This window comes from Hyperolius riggenbachi, chromosome 4 (genome assembly GCF_040937935.1).
Source record: "Hyperolius riggenbachi isolate aHypRig1 chromosome 4, aHypRig1.pri, whole genome shotgun sequence".
In the NCBI taxonomy this organism is placed as follows: domain Eukaryota; kingdom Metazoa; phylum Chordata; class Amphibia; order Anura; family Hyperoliidae; genus Hyperolius; species Hyperolius riggenbachi.
This window is the reverse complement of record NC_090649.1, coordinates 152,049,990-152,074,448: the sequence shown is the minus strand read 5'-3', so window position 1 is coordinate 152,074,448 and position 24,459 is coordinate 152,049,990. Positions and strand designations below refer to the sequence as shown.

The 24,459-nt window shown below is 40.5% G+C and overlaps 1 protein-coding gene across 6 annotated transcripts in view; it reads left to right on the top strand.

The window, feature by feature from the left end:
* The window catches only part of DOCK10 (dedicator of cytokinesis 10), a 377,455-nt gene that overhangs the window by 224,523 nt on the left and 128,473 nt on the right, over positions 1 to 24,459 (top strand). For all 6 annotated transcript variants that reach the window (XM_068280790.1, XM_068280788.1, XM_068280792.1 and 3 more), the window contains 10 exons: positions 311 to 457; positions 1,953 to 2,180; positions 4,213 to 4,335; positions 6,235 to 6,317; positions 7,227 to 7,349; positions 9,095 to 9,174; positions 10,806 to 10,993; positions 13,360 to 13,425; positions 14,131 to 14,223; positions 24,255 to 24,378. In XM_068280790.1, the coding sequence (XP_068136891.1) occupies positions 311 to 457; positions 1,953 to 2,180; positions 4,213 to 4,335; positions 6,235 to 6,317; positions 7,227 to 7,349; positions 9,095 to 9,174; positions 10,806 to 10,993; positions 13,360 to 13,425; positions 14,131 to 14,223; positions 24,255 to 24,378 (1,255 nt within the window). The remainder of the gene's footprint in view (positions 1 to 310; positions 458 to 1,952; positions 2,181 to 4,212; positions 4,336 to 6,234; positions 6,318 to 7,226; positions 7,350 to 9,094; positions 9,175 to 10,805; positions 10,994 to 13,359; positions 13,426 to 14,130; positions 14,224 to 24,254; positions 24,379 to 24,459) is intronic.

The window sequence follows — 24,459 nt, the reverse complement described above, 5'->3', positions numbered from 1 at the left end:
TCGTTTGAATGACTGTTAAATTACTTGTACTTGTTTTCAATGTGTAGTGCATCGTTCCGCTATCGTGCACAGTATGTAAATGAGTTGGTCTATTATCCGTCCCGACGTGTGGACATACAGGTTGTGCGGTACGTCAGGTCGCTCGGTTCGTCGTGTCGTGCGGGTGGTCGTTTACACGTTGTGTACTTGTTGAGCGTGTGTAAGTGGCTTTAGATGTTCTCATCATTAGCAATGCAGCATCAATTTTAGTAATTTATTAGGGAGAAACCATTGTCACTGCAGATAATCTGTGTGGGTTCATATTTTTTAGGTAACAAAGCTGCAGAACTCAGCCAGCGATGCTGTGATAAAACCATTTGAGGAAAAGATGGCTAAGAGGATTATGGTATCTTGTAAATCTCTCACTCTGAATCTTCAGGCCTGCATCAGGGAAAATGACACAGAACCAGTAACAAATGTACGTAATCTGTAAAGTCGCTTCTTTCATAACCATACAGTGGGGAAGGCTGGATTAGGCTGTTGTACACAAACCTCATCTATACATAATAGCCGGGCGTTTCTTCATGTGTTGTCTGCATACGATTTGTATCCTTTGAATTGTTTCATTTTAAAGTGTTTGAGCATGACAAAGTGGAATTCATTTAAAAATATTGCTTGCTTCCTGTGTATCATCATGCTGACCCTTGGCCCTTATCCAATTAATTCTGAATCACTGACCCAAAACAGATGTGCTGTTCTGGCGCAATGGAAGGCTTGTTTTAGGTGTGGGACTCAAGCAAGGATTTATCCAGTCACCCCTGAGGATGTAGAGGAGGCGTGGCTAAGCAGTCATTTAACCCTTCTTCTGTAAGTGTGAACGGAGGTTGGTAATGTGGTCAGTGAGAGGAAGAGACTAGTAGACAGTGAGCTTTTGTAGTCTGCAAATGAGGGCAGCACAGTCATTGCCAATGGGGCATATTTCCAGCTATTTTTAAGCACTCTCACCTACAATGTTACTGAAGTGAGAAGGTACATTAGTAAAATATTTGTCTGGCCAGGGGCTTTAAAATCTCACAATAGGGAATCCTCCGTAAACTTCTCACTTCAGTTTCCCTTCTATTAATTTAGCTACAAGAAGCTAAAATGAAAGGTGTTCTGACATACTGTGTAGATGTAGAACACAATGTTTTGTCACATACAAACACCTCATGCCTGAAATGAATAGGTGATTGAATCCTCCAAATATACTGAGCCTACCAGAGGGGCTGGGCAGAGGCAAGAGAGGCTCCAGACTCAGGGCGCAGTGTAGGAGGGGACACACAACTCACTCAGCTATCATTCCCCTATTGAAGCAAAGAGAAGCAAAGAGAAATAAGAAAAGGGGATACATGGCAGTCACTGCAAGCCAGATAACTAGAGATTAAGGTGTTGGAGGCCCTGGGGCACCTCTTAAGGTGGCCACTAACAATCCAATTTCTATCGAAAAATTGTTCGAGCGATCAGAAATTCTGATCGAAAGTGAAATTGTTCACTACACCATCAACAAACCAATCTTTGCTTCCTATCTATCACAACCAACAAGAAAATCCAAATTATGGTTCGATGAAAATCCAATCGGACGACGTTTTTAAAATCGTTCGTAATTGATTGTGCCCATCAATGGAGATTATTTACAACCAATCCGATCCGAATTTCTGATCGCTCTAACGATTTTTCACTAGAAATTGGACCTGTAGTGGCCACCTTTAGTCTAATAGCAATCAGTGTGTGATGGCTGAGATGGGAGCGAGGGGCGCACTTTGGTGTCTCCGCCTTGGGTGCTGGAGGACCTTGTCCCGGCTCTGCTACCAGAACATTTATACAGCTTTAATACTGACAATAATATGTTTCTGATTGCGGACTGGGCATGAACATTCTAGTGGTCCATGATCCATGATATTCTTGTTCTTAGCCTTTTGCTTGTTTTTTCACAGATTGAGCCGTTCTTTGTAAGCTTGGCTCTCTATGACATTAAAGACGGGAGGAAGATATCAGCAGATTTCCATGTAGACCTGAACCATGACATCGTGAGACAGATGATTTGCCCGTCCACAGGAAGTGTGGGAAATGGTACGGTGTCACCCTCTGCCAGTCTGACCAAAGATGTGGAAGAGCCTCAGGTCCACGGCTTTCCTGAGAAGTGGATGCAGTACCCTAGACAGGTAGACTTGGATCTGAACTTTGGGTGCAGTATGGAAATTAACCTTCACAATTACAAGTTCTTCATAGGACTATTATTCTTTTGTACTTGTATTTGTTGACTATAGGCTGTTTACTCAGTGTTCTCAGATTGCCCGCTTAAAAGACAACTATAGCAAGAGGGATATGGAGTTGGCCATATTTATTTCCTTCTAAACAATAACAGTTGTCTGGCTATCCTGCTGATCCTCTGCCTTTAATCCTTTTAACCAGGGACCCTGAACAAGCATGCTGCAGATCAGGTGTTTCTGAAATTATTGTCAGATCTGACAAGATTAGCCGCATGCTTGTTTGTCTTGTAATTCAGACACTATTGTGCCAAATAGATCAGGGCTGCCAGGTAACTGGTATTGTTTAAAAGACAGTACCTTCTTTGCTAAAAAGTGGCAAGGAGTTAGAACTCCCATCATAACTTAGTTTTTTTTTCATAGTTTTCTTTCCCTGGGTTTACCAGAGTTAATCAAACTGGAACACAGAAGTGCCAGCAACAGGAAGTGAGGGATAGTCTTCCCAGTGTGCCACAGGAAGCAATACAAATCTAAAAGAGAGTCTAACTCCATTTTGCTGTAGAAAACTCAAATAACATGTTTTGTTCCTGGAGTTTAGCTGTACCCTTCATACCATGTAGCCTCCAGTCAGCATTCAGATTTGTACTGCTTACTGTAAGCGACAGCAGCATAGGAGAAAAGTAATTCATATTGCATTTTAATATGGGATAAATGTACTTCCGATTAGTATGTGTACACATGTATTTTAATTTTACATTTTTTGCAATAGTGTTTTTCTTTTTAGCACCACTCTTACAAGTGACACCCATTCAACTATGTCATATCATGCACAACTGAAGGCCAATACAGCCTGAAACAGCTGTCTGCAACTTAAATTATATTGCTCTGTTATATTAATATAAAAGCTTGGGACATATGCCTGACTTTCAAGTCCCCGTCCCCCCCCCCCCCCCCCCTCCAAGATATTTTCTCCATGCTGAAACCACTCATTCTATTGTTTAATGATCTGTGAATATTATAATCACAGATGTCAGCAAAGAGGCATCTCATTTGAGCAGTTGCCACAACCCTGGTCAGAGAGGCAACTAGACAGTTTAGGCCAGCAGTGGCGAGCCTATGGCATGCATGCCAGAGGTGGCACCCCGGTCCTCTCTGTGGGCACACAAGCTGCTGGCCACCACCACCGCTATATTGCAGAGTTGTTGTTTTTTTTTTTAACCTTTTTTTTTCCATTATTAAAATAAAAAATTCCCCCCTTATTCCCCCTCCCCTCTGAAAACCTAGTACAATACAGAGAGGCAGGCAGGTGAAAGAGTACTACATTTTCACCTGCTGCCTCACTGTGCATTGATACCTCCTTGTTCATCTCCTGACAGTTAACTTATAGTTCTGGCTGGGAACAGCAGCAGAGACAGAGGCACGCTTGACTAACTGGAAATTTCTGCAGTTCATACGTGAGGTAATTGCTGCATTTCATATGTGGAGTAATTGCTGCATTTCATACGTGGGGGTAATTGCTGCATGTTAAATGTAGAGTGGCCTTCAATGTGAGAGTTGTTTTTTACTTTACTAAAACTGCAGTTTTCAGTAAACATTGCCGTGTTTAGTGGATTTTGGATCGCAGTTTGGGCACTCTAAAAGGTTTATCATCACTGGTTTAGGCAATATTCAAGACTTTTAAAATGCAAACAAAAAAATGTAACAGTTATAAATGACAAATGTTATTCTTACCCTCTGCTCAGTTTACTGAAATGTTTTGGAGTTCTGAAATTAATGAGCCAGACAGAGCCATTTCAAGAACACTTCATTCTCAAACACTACCTAGATTTTTTTAATTAGATCCGAGACCTTTTTGGAGCTGAAATTGTACTTGCAGACCTCACTTGTACTTCTTGGAATGGCAAAACACTTTCCTTTCATAATGTCATTAAATTCACGGAGAAGACCCATGTAACAGCCAACTCCAATCCTTTCTCTCTTCTGCCAGGCAATTTTCTCTGTGTCCAATCCACACAGCGAAGTGGTCTTGGTTGCCAGAATAGAAAAGATTCTAATGGGCAATATTGCCAGCAGCGCTGAGCCATACATAAAGAACTCGGATTCCAGCAAGGTATGTCTGTGTATTTTCATGCAATACTCTGTAGGAAAGGTGGAAATCATACTGCTCCATCCTCTCTCTGTACATTGCTATAGGGGTATTGTACTATTCTGTGGCTGGTTGTCATTTATGCTACAGTAACTAGTCATTCAAGGACAATAGCTGGTATGGGCAGAAAAAAGAATATGTTGTCTTTGGGCAATGTCCAGTCTGTAGTACAAATGCTGTATATATGACTCTGCAGGGTAATTTCTTTCACAAATAATTTATAACAGGACTCTGCCTATGAGGAAGGGATGCATTAGCAGGTCATGGAGTAAAGCTTTTTTTTTTAGTCCTTTTCATCAGCAAAATCTCCCAGAGCTATATTTTTACCCAGTAAGAATTATCTCAGCATTGGCATAAATAAGTCAGTGATGTTTTTTTGTTTACTACGAATCAGAGTACTCATCATAAAAATAATAATTATTTCATTTTATTTGTTGATTTTGTTTTCTGTTGTGATGTCTTAAATCCATAATAAGGGATCCACAAACCTGCATCACACTGTAGGTCACACTCAAATAACAAGTAATGGATGAATTCAGGCTTTGTGAGGACCTAAGCTGTGAAAAGCTTGGAGGTACCTTGTTAAAGGGGAACTTCAGCCTAAACAAACATACTGTCATTAAGTTACATTAGTTATGTTAATTAGAATAGATAGGTAATATAATCTCTTACCCACCCTGTTTTAAAAGAACAGGCAAATGTTTGTGATTCATTGGGGCAGCTATCTTTGTCATGGGGGCATCCATCTTTTTGGTTGAAAGGAGGTGACAAGGAGCAGGAAACACAGTTCCAACTGTCCTGTGTCCTGATCACCCCTCCCAGGTGCACACGCTAGGCTTCAAATGTCAAATTAAAAATGTAAAAAAATTGCACCAAAACACCAGAACGAGAACAACATCAGAAATCCCATCATGCTTTGCACAACATCAGGGGAAAAAAGCCCGGGCAGTTTTCTTCTGTGCAGCTAAAAATGAGGCTTGTATAAGAGAAACAAAGTTCTGATGCTGTGAAACTGTTAAAGAAACACCAACCCTTTTCAGTGCTGCTGAGTCGATTTTTAGTCCGGAGGTTCACTTTAAAGAGTTACTCAAGACAGGCCTAGAGAGCTTCAAACCGAAAGATGACTTTGGGTCCCACCAAAATGTAGAATCGCATGCGGGGCTGGTTCTAGACTAAGGATACCCCCCCTCCATATGTGTGTCCAAAGTCAGACCAGAGAGGAGAGACACATTGGGCTGTGCATTGCAGGCTCTGGCACTACGTTTAACTCCCTCTGCTTCCTTCAAGACTGCATCTCCTCCCTTCTGGCCCCCAGCATCTCATCTCTGGTCTCCACGATGCCAGGCATGTGCTGCACCAGCACCGCATCACTCACCTACTCTCAGCAGATTAGCAATGGGATCACCAGCCACATGTGAAGTCCTGCTTCTTCTCTGACTACAGCGGCACCTCATGTGACCCGGCAGCACGTAACAGGTCACATGAGGCACCGCTGTAGCCATCGATACAGGACGCATATTGAAGATGTGTATGCGTCTTACTTTAGAAAAACTACACTACATTTATCTTTTTATCCAGCTCTGCGGAAATGATCAATGCAGTCAAGTAAAACGTTAACATAGTTGAAGAAGAACTTAAAAAAAATTTGAATTAAGTTACTATGCTTTTATCCCCCCTCAAAAAAATAAAATACAATAAAAAGATCAAAAAAGATCAAAAGAAATCAAAATATCTTTTAAAATGTTTTACTTTTTTTAAAATATTTTTTGTGTTTTACCATTCTATCTGTATATTTTGAATGTATAGCATACACCACAGGGATATACATTTTATTTCATTCATTCTATGAAACATTTTTTGCAGTCTGCACAGAAGTTGCTGAAGACAATAAGGCAGCATTGCAGTCGGCTGGGAAAGTACCGGATGCCTTTTGCATGGTCCGTAAGGTAAATCAGATATTTCATTTTGTGCCATTCGTTTTACACATATGGTACCCTAGTAATGGAAACCTGACCTTAATATATACTTGTCCTTAATGTGACCTTCAGCACCTTGAAGTAACTCGCATGCTCAATGAAGAAAATGTTTTCACTATAACATTCCATAGATGATTTACGCTGCCTACACTATTTTGCCTGCGTATATGCCGCCATCTTGCTTATGATGTCATCACTATGAACGATGTAGAAGAGTTCAAGGCCTGAGGCCTGTTGATTAGAGACAGTAGTCCAGGAGAGGTCAGGAACAGACAAGGGTTTGGGAGCAAAAGGATAAAATTGGGATCCCAGTGGTGTAGCAACACAGGATTCAGAGGTTGTCTCTACACTAGGCCCACTGCATTAGCTCTTCATTCTTGTATAAGGATAGTGATCACCTCCACATGTGCATGTGCTGTAAATAGTATATAATCATTAATCATTACGCCATGTTATGCACATAGCACAATTTAAATTATGTATGCAATGTGTGCATTGCTACTAGTAAACCACACACTATGCAATTGGTGTAATATGCAATATACCAACATGCTTTGCATAAATAACATGCTCTGCAGGTACGATACACACATTACGTACAAGTTATAACCACCAGCAACACTACTATGTGCTGTGGGGATTACACGTCAGTCATCCTCTCTGTATCATGACAGATCTGAGAGATCCCGTGGACTCTACTACTTGATCAGACAGGGTTTGAACAATAATAATTAGGAGATGTGTGGTCTGTATTTAGTAGTCAGGCTTATATGAAAACTTGTGTTCAGAGCAAAGGTGTATCTACGTCTCTGCAAATTTGCCTATTATTTGCCAGTTACTCTACCACTGTACAAATTCGTTTTTGTTTGTTTGTTCTAGACCTGTATTTAAAGACAACTGTGGGAACATAGATCAAGAATCCAGGTTTTCACCTTTGTTTAGACAAGACTGCAGCAAGATCTCAACGGAAGATTTGGTGAAACTGGTAACAGAATACAAGAGGTTAGAAATAAGCACTGTGACTTTCTGGGTAGGCTGGATTACTTCTTCTCTTTTCTCTAGCTCAGGGTAAACCTTCGGGCTTATTTAAGAAAAGTGACGATCTGATTTTCAGTCTTCTTTGTTCATGTTTTTAAAAATGCTAATTATAAAGGGGTAAATTATGTTTTTGTGGGGTGGAGTTTGGTGCTCTGATTATCTACTGACTTCAGTTTTGGCTGTGAATAGCTATTCTTTAAATTGTTTATCCTCAGCTAAATAGGCAATCACGTTTCTTCCCCACTCACTATGCTCCACCGGCGCCAATAGCATTCTCTACTTTTATAACGGCAAATACTAATTATCAGTGTATAAATTGATGGTCTTTTGACCACCACTTTATTAATATGGCAACTGTCTGTGTCACTTATTGCTTATAATTATGGACAAAGTGGTGATCACAGGAAACGGGTAAACCATTACAAAATTGATGCTAATCTGAGCTATTCTGGTGGCCACGCATGATGCAATAAAATGATCCAATTTTACAACAATTTGATAAAAACAATTGTCTTGAAAAATCAAGAGTGTTTTTTTATTCGAGTGAAAATTCCAATTGGTTTTCACATTTTTTACCGATTTTTCTCGATTGGGTGTGGCTGAAATTTCCCATTCATTTTTTTTTTTTTGCAAGATTGACAGTTTTGTAATGCAGAGATGCAAGCATTTTTTTTCAGAGTTTTCAATCATTTTTTTTCATAATTGGGGAAAAATGTAACACACATATGTGGTATGTTGGTAAGATTTTTCCAACATTAATCAATCAGAAAAATTGATTGTAAATCTTGAATCGAAAAGAAATATAAAAAATTGTATTGTATGTGGCCACCTTAATGATGATTAGCTGATCTCTAGAAAAGTCACATTTTTTCTAATAATCAGATGATCACCACTGTAATAATTTTGGCCTTAGTAATTTGGGTCCTGACTAGTTGGAATGGTCAGAATTAGCAAATTCCAAAACCAACAACATTCCAAAATTTTGCACGGCATTCCAAATGTCATGGATTTGGATTTGCACTGCAAATTGCAATTAATTGTGAATATATTTTCACACTTACCATAAGATTAAATCAAGGTTAGATTGTTCACAATAGGTTACAATTTCACTTAGAATTTGCACCTTTTTTGCATAGAATTTTCACATGCATATCCCTTGAGCATGTTCAGTAGCCATATGAGGAAAAAAAAACATTCATACATTACACAAATCTAATTTTGCATAACATTCAGAATTGATATGTAATAATTCTGTGAATTCCAAATTTTACCTCAGAATTGCAAAAGTTGCTAAATGTTTAGTACTTGCACATTTTGAGCAATAGTGGAGGTAACAAAAAAGAGATTCACTAACAAAGTTGCTCTGAAATTTTTTTTTTTACAAATATGCAAATTCAAGTAAACAGGAACCATAAATTTGCTCAGGCTAATTCTGGTCTCTGACAAACTGGAATTTACATTATCGTTTATTTTTGTTAGTAATCCTATTCACTAGTCTGCTAATATGTGATTATCTGTTGTGTTCTATAGCATATGTGGATTTCTGATATAATTGTGATTATTATTAAGTGGAATGCTAGAATAACTTTGCCACTGACCATCAACAATCCATTTTAAACCTTTGTTTACAGAACATTGAACACATGTTGTTGTTGTTGTTGTTGTTGTTATTATTATTATTACACTCTATGTATTTGTTTTGTATGCAGGGCAGAGAAAATGAGCAAAGTTCCAGTAATCCCAGGATGCCTGGATGCAATAGTAGACAATGTACCGATGGAACATTCAAGTAAGATAGCTATTGTTTTTGCATCAGAGAATTATTAATCAGTTGTAAATTGGATCATCCTACTAAAGACTTTGCTAGGATGATAAATATCATGCTTATGTTAAAATGTGGTACTTATCCGTTAGCCGGGCGCATCCGGCAGGTGGCGCTAATTCCATTCATACTTCATTCATTCATACAGGTGGCGCTAATTACATTAACACTTCACGTAACAAAAGTGTTAATGTAAGCGATTGTATTTTGTTTGAAGTGCCCGTCTCGCAGTGGCCAAATGTATAGTAAAAACACAGTGAGTGAAGGGAATTAAAATGAAGCCGGCGGCAATGTAACAGATGAAGCCACCGCCTTCATGTCTCGCTCTCCTCCTCCCTTGCCCTCTCTCTGCTATACAATACTGGCAGCTGGCGGGGTCGTTCGTCGCGGCAGGGAATCCTGCTTGTTTTCTTGCGACGAACGACTCTGGGGGGACGCGCATGTCCCCACCGGCTGCCATGTCCCCGCCGGTGGCTTCATCTGTTACATTGCCGCCAACTTCATTTTAATTCCCTTCACTCACTGTGTTTTTACTATACATTTGGCCGCAGCGAGACGGCCACTTCCAACAAAATACAATCGCTTACATTAACACTTTTGTTACGTGAAGTGTTAATGTAATTAGCGCCACCTGTATGAATGAAGTATGCATGGAATTAGCGCCACCTGTCGGATGCGCCCGACTAACAGATAAGTACCTAAAATGTTGCTAAACTGTGGTGTCTTACTATGTATTTGTTTCATTATTTTCCAATTCATTTTATTTTTTGACTGATAACTAAAATTAAATTTGCTATCAGCTTTAGTATGTAGGTAGAAAAAACCAAGTCTTGTAAAAGTAATACCTTTTAATGGCTAACTGATAAAGTTAAATAATGCAGGCTTTCTGGGATCTAGTCCCCTTCTTCAGGCATATTTCCAGATGTAAGCTGAAGTAAAACACTGATGCAGGTAAATAGTAAACACAAAGATGGCAGTTGTGCTGGTTACTGTTTAGCAGTTAGATGTCAGGTGATCAGCAGGCTGGTCAGCTATCAGCTTTAGCTAATTTGTGGCTTTCAAGAGCTCAACCAGACATCTTAGAATATCTGAACTGCGCAACTCGTGTACATTATTTGCAAGACATCTGTTAAACTAGCACCAGGAGTTGCACTATTTGTGCAATGTGCGCAATGCTACTTGATTGCCTACTGGTGAAATTGCCAGGCAATTTATGTGCACGACAATTTCACCATTGTATATTAAATTGACCCATTAGTGAGATAAAACATGGGAGGGATAAATATAATGTTTCATTGTGCATATATTTTTTATTGTGTATTTTAATGTATTGGAGTACATCTGCACAATGTTGAAAGCCATTTTGCCATTTTTTACTTATTTTGAATAGGGTAAAATGAATACTGTTGTTATCATGTTTTGTTTTGTTTTTTTATTTGTATTTTGTTTTGAATAGTAAATGCACTATTTTTACTGCATAAGCCTTGCATGAAATACAAATTCTCTTTTGCTGTTTATACTGCAGTCATGTGACACTTTGTTGTAAAGCTAGCATACACACCACTGAACTTTGAATGGTTTTCACCATTGTTTTCCAGACTGTCTTACCTCATCTTTAATACCACTGATGCCATTTGTGGAAACAGAGAAATGTCTGCCCACTGTAGAAGTTGAAGAGTTTGTGCAGCCCTCAACCAAATGTTCTCAGCCTTACAGAACTTATAAGAACCAAATATATATTTACCCCAAGCACCTCAAGTATGACAGCCAAAAATGTTTTAACAAGGTAGGATGTGTGTCCTATGAGGCCCCAAGAAGCATGGGCTCTAAAAAAAGGCACTATTGCATGTTTGCTTTGTCACAATACAGTGTTGAAGAATAACACATAATTTCTAATCACCCAGACATTTGGTGAAAGGGAGGGAGTCTTCAGCCAAGCTTGTTCACCTGGAGGCAGGGGCGTAACAATAGACCCTGCAAGGGATGCAGCCACAGTGGGGCCCAGAGGCCACAGGGGGCCCCATCCTGAGAGACAGACAACTAAGGGCACAGAGAGAAAATCGTTCTGCTCTCTGCACAATTGTTCTAATGACTGCATCTGCTCCGCCACTGATAAGGAATTATACAAAGTTTTGCAGACAAAGATTTGTAGGCAGTTCCTATTCAGTGTTCAGCAGGCTCTTGTATACAGTGCTGTTCTACTCCCAGCATTTCTGGGGAGGAGGTTTGGTGGGAGGGGGCCCCATCCAAAGTTTTGCAGGGGGGCCCCGTGATTTCTAGTTATGCCCCTGCCTGGAGGAGATATATTGTGCAAATCTCAGTAGATGCTCTGTATCTCTGCAAGACTTAATTTTATGCTCGGAGTTGGAGCATTCATGCTCAAGATTATTTGTTTAATTTGGCAATTGCTTTGAAGGTGATGTTCTTTTTGGACATATCTTCAGTAGTGCATGACCTGAATGTTGGCCTGTTTGTCCTTCCCTCTCTGCCGTGCCACCTCAAAACACTGATCAGAACAATATGTGTTGTGCTGATGGTAATTAATGCAGGCAGAAGCAGATCTTTCCATAGGTGGCTGCTAATGGCTACCCAGAGGTCACATGATGCTATCCAGACTTACAAAGCTGGACCTGGTACTCAGATTTATATAAAACAGAGATTTGCTACACACCATTGCAAAAGGGAGCATTGCAAAAGATAAACAGCATAATAACCTTTAAAGAAAAGCATTTCTTTGTTACAGCTGATACAAACCCTGCAAGAAATCTTCAGTGTGTCTGCTTCCTGCATTCATAGAAGCAGACATGTTGTTAACATCCTGTGTTTACAAATGAGCTCTCTGCTGTGGCAGCCAGTTGACGCAGCTAAGGGATCAAATTACAACTTGTTCTTGGCCACAGATGAGGGGGGATTAACCACCCTGGCGTTCTGATTAAATCGCCAGGGTGGCTGCGGGAGGGTTTTTTTTAAATAAAAAAAAAACTATTTCATGCAGCCAACTGAAAGTTGGCTGCATGAAAGCCCACTAGAGGGCGCTCCGGAGGCGATCTTCCGATCGCCTCCGGCGCCCAGAATAAACAAGGAAGGCCGCAATGAGCGGCCTTCCTTGTTTTGCTTATATCGTCGCCATAGCGACGAGCGGAGTGACGTCATCGACGTCAGCCGACGTCCTGACGTCAGCCGCCTCCGATCCAGCCCTTAGCGCTGGCCGGAACTTTTTGTTCCGGCTACGCTGGGCTCAGGCGGCTGGGGGGACCCTCTTTCGCCGCTGCTCGCGGCGAATCGCCGCAGAGCGGCGGCGATCAGGCAGCACACGCGGCTGGCAAAGTGCCGGCTGCGTGTGCTGCTTTTTATTTCATTCAAATCGGCCCAGCAGGGCCTGAGCGGCAGCCGCTGGCGGTGTTGGACGAGCTGAGCTCGTCCAGACCGCTCAGCTGGTTAAACAGGCTAAACACTCTAAGCACATACAGGGTGCATTTCTATATGTTTTCCTTCTGTCCAGTGAAAGAGTTCAGGTCCACTTTAACCCTTTAAGTGCCTTCTGCAGTGACACCAAGTACAACTTCAGGTTTTTTTTTAGGATTTCCATAAAGTGTAATTAATATTGTATTTTCCCATAAAGGTTTCATGCTGTGGCTAATCTTTTAGAGCAGAGAGGAAGTTCTGAGTTTAGTTTCACTCTAAGCTAAATACGGAGATGTGATAACACTCACATGTGCAAATCCCCCTTCAACTGCAGTCTATCACTGAAAGCCTCTGTAAATTAAGTAGAGGAGAGAGGAAAGCGGGGAGGGGCTGAAGATTTCCCATTATGGGAGAATACAGCACCAGTCTGACAAATAGAAATCCATACTGACAGCTGCTGTTACCCCCATCAGGTAGGCCTACTACAGACATGTGATCACTGCCTATCCCACTGTTAGCAGAGGACAGTCATTACGCAGGTGAAGTGTCAGATGTAATGCCTTCTCTCCAGCACAGTGACCTCTAGATGCCACTGTCTCATAACTTATTCATCATGTTCTGTCTTGTAAAGGAAGCAAAATAAACTAGTCATGGGATATGATTTAATTGTTTTAGTTATTGCAGATCTCATTTCTTCACATCTGAACCAAATTAAAGCATGGTTATCTCATCTTGCTGTTCTTCCAGGCGAGGAATATCATGGTGTGTATTGAATTTAAGAACTCTGATGAAGAAGGAAGTCAACCATTAAAGGTGACATGTGCGTGTGGGTATCTGTGTGCGGTGCATATGTGTACGTGTGTGTATCTGTGTGTGTGTGTTTCCGTGTGAACCTGTGTGGGGTGCGGTGTGTGTTTATTTGTGGGGGGGCTGCATGCATGTACCTGTGTGATGTGTGTGTCTGCTGGTGTATGTGTGTTTGTGTGAACACCTGTGGGGTGTTTGTATCTGTGTGGGTGTGTGTCTGTTGGGGGGGGGGGGTGCGTCTGTGTGGCATTTGGGTGTGTGTATGTGTTCCTGTATGGTCTGTGTGTGTGGTTCTGTGTACCTGTATGGGTTATATGTGTGTGTCTGTGTAGGGTGTGTGTATGCATGTACATGTGAGTATACATTTTTTGTGTACTTCTGCGGGTATCCACTTGTGTGCACATCTAGGTGTATGTGTTTGTGTATAGTCTATTGCAAGATTACTGGATCGACTACATCTGTCTACCCAATATCCGGTCCATAACAATCTACAGTGTCTCTCATGCAAGTTTTGTCTACATTTGGATGTAGAAGCATTGTGCATTATGTAGAAAACGTAACTTCTTTCTTTTTCCTATGCAAGTTGTATCATGTTTTACAGAGTAGTCAAGAAGTTGCTTCATAGATGCATTTGTGTAAATGTGTTATGTTTGTTCATGCTATGTATGTGGTTATAACATCAATGCTGTCTTTGTTGTGTTTATTCAATAGTGTATTTATGGGAAGCCTGGTGGTCCATTGTTTACTACTGCAGCATATTCCACAATCCTTCACCACTCTCAGAACCCAGACTTCTATGACGAGGTCAGTCCCTCTAGCACTCATTATATCGGATGAAGTTAATGGTCTTACCTCTAAAGCTGTCCGTACTTCTTAAACTAGAGCTGTCAGCCATACTATCTCAGAAAAAAACATTATACACATATATAAGTAGATTAATACTTGCTCTACTTACATAACATATGTATTGCATTGTCCACGTTTTGATTTTAGGGATTTTTCTATAGTAAAAAAAAGAGAAAATACTTCTTAGGATTCTCCATTTTAACTGTGTCTATCTTGAAGCCAATCCTGATGTCATTTCCTCCCTTAGGCCCCTTTTACACTTAATCAGTTAATCTCAGTTATAACTGAAAGGTCAACTGATTTTCAAAGTAAGTCCCATGTTTTCCTATGACACCTTTCACACAGCGTTCTAACTGAAATCTTTTTCACAATGCACTGCTATGGAGAAGAAAAAAAAACACATACTAACTGATTTAGGGCGGGTTTCCACTACTAAATGATGCGAATGCGGCTACGTAGCCGCATCACTTCTGCCGCCGGCCACATCACTTCCGCATCTCCCGATGCGGAAGTCCATGGAGGAAATGGTACGCGGCTGGGGGCGCATCGCACCGCTCCTAGTGGAAACAGGCCCTAAGTGTAAACGGGGCCTTACTCTCCTCTGCCTGATTGTTTATGCATTGCCCGCCCTCCTCCCAGTCTTCAGGCACTCCCACCCAGATCTGCAATAACAGCTCCCAGCCTGTGTCTGATGACTCTACAAGCAAGGGGAGGGAAAAGAGACAGGAGGGAGAGAAACACTATCTGTGTAATTCCTTATCTTAGTATAAGCAAGAAGTTTTAAATCAGGATGATGCCATTTATTGGCTAACTAAAATTGAATAAAAATAAGCAAGCTTTCGGCCTTGCAGCCTTCGTCGGGCTTATATCCTGTTAGTTTGCAGGCTGGTGGTACAGACAGCTTTATACATGCTAAATAATTAATCAGGGATATACCAAAGACACGGAAGATCAAAAATTGAAAAATTACTTTTTCTTTTTTATTTGCAAAAAGGTGCAGAAATATATACACAAAATCTTTAATCACGTAAAAAGTGCTTATGATTGATTGAAAAAAAGGCAACAACATCGATTTGTTTCGGGTTAGTAACCCTTCTTCAGGCCTTTAATTAAATATATAGTGAACATCTGCACAGTTGGAATACAAGGTAGAAACTCATCTGGTCAAATATAAAGCCAGGGCAGACCACCACAAGATCAAACAAAGAACCGCATGGAGACCGGACATCCAAACAGGGTGTATTCCAACTGTGCAGATGTTCACTATATATTTAAAGGCCTGAAGAAGGGTTACTAACCCGAAACAAATCGATGTTGTTGCCTTTTTTTCAATCAATCATAAGCACTTTTTACGTGATTAAAGATTTTGTGTATATATTTCTGCACCTTTTTGCAAATAAAAAAGAAAAAGTAATTTTTCAATTTTTGATCTTCCGTGTCTTTGGTATATCCCTGATTAATTATTTAGACTTTGAGCTTGGTGTTTGTGGTGCACCTGCAGGGATTTTTTGTATGTTTTGCTTCTCCCAAATACACTAACTACAGCTTTATACATGCAACATCAAAAGGGAACACTCTACTGCTACTACTTATCTTAGTATCTAAGCATTGCTGCAGACTAATGCTGGGCATACACGGAGTAGATTATGCGCCGGATCGAGCCGCTGGCTCGATTCTGGCGCGTCCCCGCGTGCGCTCGGATCGATTCCCGCTCATCCCCACGGGTGCTTCTTATCTTCTGCTCGTTTTTGTCCCATTGTCCGCCCGCGGGGATCAAGCGCAGAATCGATCCGGCAGGGTATCGGACACGTCGGAAATTATCAATTGAGCCATAAGCGGCTCGATTGATAAGAAGGAATCCATCCGTGTATGCCCAGCATAAAACTTGTATTTTATAGATAGGAAGTTTTGAATCAGAATAATTCTACAGGGAGTGCAGAATTATTAGGCAAATGAGTATTTTGAGCACATCATCCTCTTTATGCATGTTGTCTTACTCCAAGCTGTATAGGCTCGAAAGCCTACTACCAATTAAGCATATTAGGTGATGTGCATCTCTGTAATGAGAAGGGGTGTGGTCTAATGATATCAACACCCTATATCAGGTGTGCATAATTATTAAGCAACTTCCTTTCCTTTGGCAAAATGGGTCAAAAGAAGGACTTGACAGGCTCAGAAAAGTCAAAAATAGTGAGATATCTTGCAGAGGGATGCAGCACTCTTAAAATTGCAAAGCTTCTGAAGCGTGATCATCGAACAATCAAGCGTTTCATTCAAAATAGTCAACAGGGTCGCAAGAAGCGTGTGGAAAAACCAAGGCGCAAAATAACTGCCCATGAACTGAGAAAAGTCAAGCGTGCAGCTGCCAAGATGCCACTTTCCACCAGTTTGGCCATATTTCAGAGCTGCAACATCACTGAGGTGCCCAAAAGCACAAGGTGTGCAATACTCAGAGACATGGCCAAGGTAAGAAAGGCTGAAAGACGACCACCACTGAACAAGACACACAAGCTGAAACGTCAAGACTGGGCCAAGAAATATCTCAAGACTGATTTTTCTAAGGTTTTATGGACTGATGAAATGAGAGTGAGTCTTGATGGGCCAGATGGATGGGCCCGTGGCTGGATTGGTAAAGGGCAGAGAGCTCCAGTCCGGCTCAGACTGCCAGCAAGGTGGAGGTGGAGTACTGGTTTGGGCTGGTATCATCAAAGATGAGCTTGTGGGGCCTTTTCGGGTTGAGGATGGAGTCAAGCTCAACTCCCAGTCCTACTGCCAGTTTCTGGAAGACACCTTCTTCAAGCAGTGGTATAGGAAGAAGTCTGCATCCTTCAAGAAAAACATGATTTTCATGCAGGACAATGCTCCATCACCCACGTCCAAGTACTCCACAGCGTGGCTGGCAAGAAAGGGTATAAAAGAAGAAAAACTAATGACATGGCCTCCTTGTTCACCAGATCTGAACCCCATTGAGAACCTGTCGTCCATAATAAAATGTGAGATTTACAAGGAGGGAAAACAGTACACCTCTCTGAACAGTGTCTGGGAGGCTGTGGTTTCTGCTGCACGCAATGTTGATGGTGAACAGATCAAAACACTGACAGAATCCATGGATGGCAGGCTTTTGAGTGTCCTTGCAAAGAAAGGTGGCTATATTGGTCACTGATTTGTTTTTGTTTTGTTTTTGAATGTCAGAAATGTATATTTGTGAATGTTGAGATGTTATATTGGTTTTACTGGTAAAAATAAATAATTGAAATGGGTATGTATTTGTTTTTTGTTAAGTTGCCTAATAATTATGCACAGTAACAGTCACCTGCACACACAGATATCCCCCTAAAATAGCTAAAACTAAAAACAAACTAAAAACTACTTTCAAAAATATTCAACTTTGATATTAATGAGTTTTTTTGGGTTCATTGAGAACATGGTTGTTGTTCAATAACAAAATTATTCCTCAAAAATACAACTTGCCTAATAATTCTGCACTCCCTGTATTTATTTGTTAATTTAAAAGAAAAACAATAAGCTTAGAAAGAAACAGTTAACAGCATGTTTCTGAGTGGGGTGGGGGGGGGACACTCAGAGGGGCACAGTGATTCCCAGGGATGAGCAGTGCCCCAGTGTAGCACCACCACTATTTGTGGGCCTACATTTAAGCTCCACCACCCGCTTGATAACACCTGGGTCTGTTCATGTAGACACAGCTATGGACAGCTGGTTATTGGAAATGTATGGAATAACACTTATGTAGTCTTAGTGCACACTAGCTAATCAGAAGGCTTTATCACATAGTGTGATTATTAAGAGAGGATGAGAGGAATATAGAATATAATAGATGTGTTTACAGGCCTTGCCATTCTATTGCTACGTGAATCCTTTCATTCTGGAAAGCTATTTATTTTGAGATAACTAGCATAATGTAAAAATAAATGCGATTAGTGAACTGAAGTGCCTGTTGTCCTCCTTGACTTATGAATCAGCATTGGTAGTCCTACTTCAATCTGCTGAGAGACTTGGCTTGCAGTGTTACATAAATTAGTTACATTTTCTTCTCATTTTAGTTGTGGAGGCTTTAAAGGAGTATGCCGTGAGCGCATTGATTCATTTCGTATTTATACAAGGAAGCCACTACAGGGCACAGAAAGGCTGCGGTAGTCGAGTGGTATAGGATAAATGGTTCCATTCAGTAGCTTAAAATACACAGCTAGCCTCTGATAGTAAACCAGTTTGGAGCAGGAAAAAATGGCGCATAGCACCATTGAAACATTCTGCCGCGCCTTTCAAATGCATTGTAAATGTTATTTCTCGTCATGTAGCGTAACATTATGGCACACGCACCACCGGGTAATAATGGCGCACAATGATGCGGGTATTGCGTCATGTTATAACGCTATTTAGCGTTTTTTAATCTCTAAATACTGGTTTGTATTTTTTTCTGTGTTTCGCCCGCTCAGATCCATTTTTATCACCTGCTGAACGATCATCCCTCTTTTCCATAGGCAGCTTTGCTCCGCAGTGCACCGCCGCTATTTTCCCAGCACATGTTCCCGTTCTGATTTATTATGCTTAATCAGCCTTGTTGCTGTTTAACCCCCAAACACCGCTGTGCACCACCGGTTTGTTATTGAAGTGTCCCGTTATCCAGCACAAGCGCTGCTCTCGGCAAGTAAGAGCAGCGCTTGTGCTGGGAGACAGGGAGCGAAACTGGCACAATCGCTACTGAAAACGATTTAAATAGCGGCATCACCCCGCGTTATAATGTTCCAGAGCTATATTTGAATGTACTCGATAACGATAAATAGCGTTATGACATCAAACTATACCGGCATCAACATGCGCCATTTTTTCCAGGTGCCTCTTTTGGATGTACACCACCAGTTTGTTGTACTACCTAATATCAAATTTAAAAAGCCACAAGAATGCTAATTAGGCATGTGAGATTTTGCTGCTGATAGATTTGGCACAGGTAAACAGAGTAAAGGTCAAAGTAGCATACCTACTGTATATTGTGCTAGTTTAAGACAGCATTCTATGTCTCCTATCAATCACCTAACCCTAATCGATCCCCTTCCCCATCACCAAAGCCTATCCACTCCCATTAAGATTTCCTTCCTGACAACTAACCCTAACCTCCCTCTAAATGATAATCTCGTTTTGAAACTAACCTCCCCCCCCCTTAACATTAACCCCTTCATAATACCTAACCCTAATCTCTCCATTAATTTTTGCATCTTCCTGACAACTAACTAACCTTACCATTAGTGACAACTAACCCTAACCTCCCTCTAAATGATAATCTCGTTTTGAAACTAACCTCCCCCCCCCCTTAACATTAACCCCTTCATAATACCTAACCCTAATCTCTCCATTAATTTTTGCATCTTCCTGACAACTAACTAACCTTACCATTAGTGACACCTAACCCCCTCCCCCTCTTAACATTAATCCCTAGGTAATAGCCAAGTACTTGTAAATAGTTTAAAACTTACAGCGTGTTTTTAACCAGCTTGAATGTTTTAAATACATAGTATAATGCTATGGATAATAATGCTATGGAAGTAATTTTTTTCTTATGAAGTGAAACACAAAGTATTATCAGAAGGCTGGCAGAAGAGCTGGTTCACACTGGGGTGCTTCTGGGGAGCTTTTCAGCGTTTGCTGATCTTCAGCGATCAGCAAACGCTGTGACTAATGTGTCCCTATGGGATCATTCTCACTATGACTGTCCCTATGGCTGTCCTGCATACATTTAAAATTGCAGCGTGCTAATTTTGGCATGGCGTAAACCGAAAATAAAAATCCAGTCAAGGGCACAGAATATAGCGGTAGTAGAATATTGGTAAATTTACGGATATTCTAATACTTAATTGATGTAGTAATTGAAGCCGATAATTCACTATGACCTAACCTCTCCCTACTCTTACACAGAACCCCTCCCCCAGGCAACTAATAACCCTCCCCGGGCAACTAATAACCCTCCCCAGGCAACTAATAACCCTCCCCTGGGCGACTAATAACCCTTCCCAGGCAACTAATAACCCTCCCCAGGCAACTAATAACCCTCCCCGGGCAACTAATAACCCTCCCCAGGCAACTAATAACACTCCCCTGGGCAACTAATAACCCACCCCAGGCAACTAATAACACTCCCCTGGGCAACTAATAACCCTCCCCAGGCAACTAATAACCCTCCCCAGGCAACTAATAACCCTCCCCTGGGCAACTAATAACCCTCCCCCAGGCAACTAATAACCCTCCCCTGGGCAACTAATAACCCTCCCCAGGCAACTAATAACCCTCCCCAGGCAACTAATAACCCTCCCCAGGCAACTAATAACCCTCCCCAGGCAACTAATAACCCTCCCCTGGGCAACTAATAACCCTCCCCTGGGCAACTAATAAGCCCTTCCCCCTCCTGCATGGACAACTAATAACTCCCCCAACAACACCTAAACTTACACCCCTCTCCGTGATAAAAATGGTCGCCCAGGCGCCACGGCCGCACACTGTGCAACCTGCGGCTACTAATAGCGGGCAAGGCATTAGCGGGTATCCATTTTTGTTGCTCTTTTTTCATCTGCTCCTGCTGTCCTAGTCTTAAGCACAAATGTAGCTAGTGGATCCAGGATTCCTGCAACCCCTTCTGTCTTATCTGTTACGACATAAAGCCTCCCATACTGTAAAATCTCTTCTCTCTATCCACTTTTTCTCTGTGAAAAAAAAAGGTAGATATTACCAGTTTTGCTACAAAATGCTTTAATTACTATTAAAACTGTTTGCCAGCGTAAGAGATTCCATCCAAAACTCCTCCAAAGGACTAGCTAGAGTTTCTTGGCAGATATAAAAGAGTAGGCTAGTTTCCAGTCAAGTAGTTTCCAGTGAGTGCAATGGAAAAGAAAATACATTTTCAGATACCGCAGAAATTTTGACGTATTTAGAGCTGATTTACTGCAGTTTTAAAATTGTTACCACCGCATATAGTCTTCAGCTGTTTATATAGTTCTGCTTTTCTGCTGATTAATATTTATTAGGACTAATGAATAAATAAAGTGCTGACAATAATAATATGGTGCTAACAATAATACAGTTTTGAGTACAACATAATGATCCTTTGCAAAGTCAGGTTTAATCAAACCTGAAGAAAAAATACATGTATGATATAATGAATTGTATGCGTAGTACAGCTAAAAAAAAACAGAACATTAGTAGCAAAGAAATGAGTCTCATATCGTTTTCCAGTACAGGAAGAGTTAAAAAAGTTGTTATCTATGCAAAAGAGCTTCTCTAAGCTCTTAAACCCAACTTAGTTCGAAGACAGTCCTGTTTTCTGAAGCACTTAAACAACCAAGATACTGTGAGAGACAGCCTGAGATAAGGTTTTACAGCAGGAAGGACCATTATTTCTTCTTTGTTTTATAGCTTAAAAGACAGAGTGTGCTTTTAAAACTGCAAATGTGACAAAATTATGCTATGTTATTAAAAAAAAAAGGCTATATAACTTAAAATAAAAGTATGAGACTCCGTTCTTTGCTACCAATGTTCTATTCCTTACCCGTACTGAACGTATAATTCATTATATCATAACTTTTTTTTTCACTTCAGGTTTAAAGAGTTTGAAATTGCACTTGACTGTATAACTGTGAGACAATAATATTTTTCCATCTGAAAATGTGAAATAGCATGTTTTCCACCAATCATATTCTAAAATTATGATTTTAGTATCTTTAATGAGGCGTTAAAATTGAACTTTAGGCAGACAGTGTAATATAAATCGGAAACATGAACAGGTTTGCCTGCAGTAACATCTATAATACTACATTATTTATCCAATCCTTAAAAAACCCAGTTCAGAAACATCCTAAAGGAATTATGCATCAAAACGCTTTGTAGAAAACTAGCTAGGTTTTTTTTTTTTTTTTTGCAGATAAAAAATGAAGCTACTTACTGCACCAATTCATAGATTCGCAGTGATTTACTCTGCCTGTTCCCAGCAAGTTAGTCTGAAATACTTCCCTAGAGTAACATGGGCATGCAGGGAAAAAAGTGATTGGTCTGTTAACTGAGGCCACACTTCCCTACTACTGACTGGCAGCATATTATGGTGGTTAATGTGCAGTAGGGAGGCGTGGCTTTAGAATGACTAGGAGGGGATAAAAGAACAGACTGGAGGTTGCTAAGGTGGAAACAGAGAGCTATGAATTGAGGCACTTGAGAGGACCTATTGGTGCTCAGGGGGCTGGAGGAAGCCCCGGGTGAGTATAAAATCTTTTTTTTTTGCCATCTCAAGTTTACTTTAAAGAAAATCTGTACTGTCTGATTTGTACAATAAAAAAACATACCAATCGAGTCACTGTAGCATACATAGCAGTGCAGCTTTTTATCCAATGCTAACAGAATCTTAAATAATATCAGATACCAGTAGATCCAAGGGCCCTTATGCAATTCACTTTTTATCCTAGAAGATACCTTTTCATCTTCTGTTTATAGCAACTTTTCAGCACTATGCAATTGAAAAAGTACCAAAAAGTAGGTGAAAAGATACTGCCAAAACGATTCTGAGTATTTTCTTGCTAGCTGGTGGCTTAAAACACATTTTTGTTGGCAAGGTGTGAAAACATCGCCCAGGAAAATAACTTAGGAGAAAATGGAAAATGGGATAATTCCTGGTGGTTGAGATTCCAACTGCCAAAGTTCTGTAATGAACAAGGGTGGGTTGCACTCCTGCAACTACCAACAGAGCTTACGGGAAATTGACCATTCCCGTTTGGTATCGCAGATCCGCTTGGCAGGTGCTGGTTGGTCGCTCTCCTTAGGTATTGGGACACGTGGTGTACCATATACTACCCCGAAGGGTTGGACTACAACTGAGAAGACTTGTGCCCAGAATATAATTATCTTAAATCATAAGGTATAGGAGTAATTCAGTCTTACCTCCATAAATGGACAAACCATATGAGTAAAAGTTTTAAATGATGCTTCCTCAATTTAATAACAAAGTGCCTAAGTCTGTAGCAGTCACAGCTGTGGGCGCCTCTTTTGAGATCTTTCTTAGGAAAAAAAAGGGAATTGAATAGGATAGGGGGCAATGTGTCTGTAGATGAAGGTCTTATTGGGGGCAGGAAGTATGTTATTCCTACATTTGTTTAAGGCAACTATGCCACAATTTCAGCACACAACTGAAACTGTCATTGGTTCAGAGCATGTAATGTCATTGTAGTTCCCAGTCGCCTCTCAGTAAAATTGGCTATACACATTACTTTTTTTTATTTCCCTTTTGACCGATTTAATCAATTTGATCAAATATGCCAGAAATATACTGGCTGTTATTCAATTCACTTTTACTCCTAAGCTTTCTCCTAGGTGATATTTTCATACATTGTCAATGAAATGCTTTTTAAACCACCAGCAAGCAAGAAAATATTCAAAATAATTTTGATAGTACTTTTTTTGCCTACTTTTTGGTATTTTTTTTATAACAGAATGCTGAAAAGTTATTTTAAAGGGAAGGTTAAAAAATATCTCCTGGGTTTCTCTTAGGAGAAAACTTAGGAGAAAAGTGAATTGAAGAAGCGCCATTGTCTCTAACATGCCTGATCAATCCATATTTAATCAATTTGAGATAGTTTATTGATGGATAATGTCATTAGGCATATTCGGGAAATCTCCATTGAGTTTTTGGATGGAAGAGCGGACCGACAGCCATTTAACTTTATATTGTGTAGAAACTAAAACAAGAGAAGTTATATTTTGCTGGCTTGTTGGACAGCTGTGCAATTACAGTACCATGTTTATACTGTTGCTTCAGTGTTTATCATTCGTTGTGATGACATTTTCTGTACAACTGTAACATATGCATGTATTGCTGCTGTTACCTGTGGATGATCCAAAGAAAGACTGTTACTTTTCTATGACATGAAAATTTACGTACAAGATACTGTAGGTTTCCAGTCTGACATATCTAAGGAGAGGTATAATATTTTACATTTCAGGTGAAAATTGAGCTTCCCACCCAACTCCATGAGAAACATCACATTCTATTTTCATTCCATCACGTCACCTGTGACATAAATGCAAAAGCTAATGCCAAAAAGAAAGAGGCTCTGGAAACTCCAGGTATCGTTAGAAGAATTACATTCAACCTCTGCACATTGTAACCATTTCCTGCTGCTACGTGTTCCATGTAGAAGCGGATAC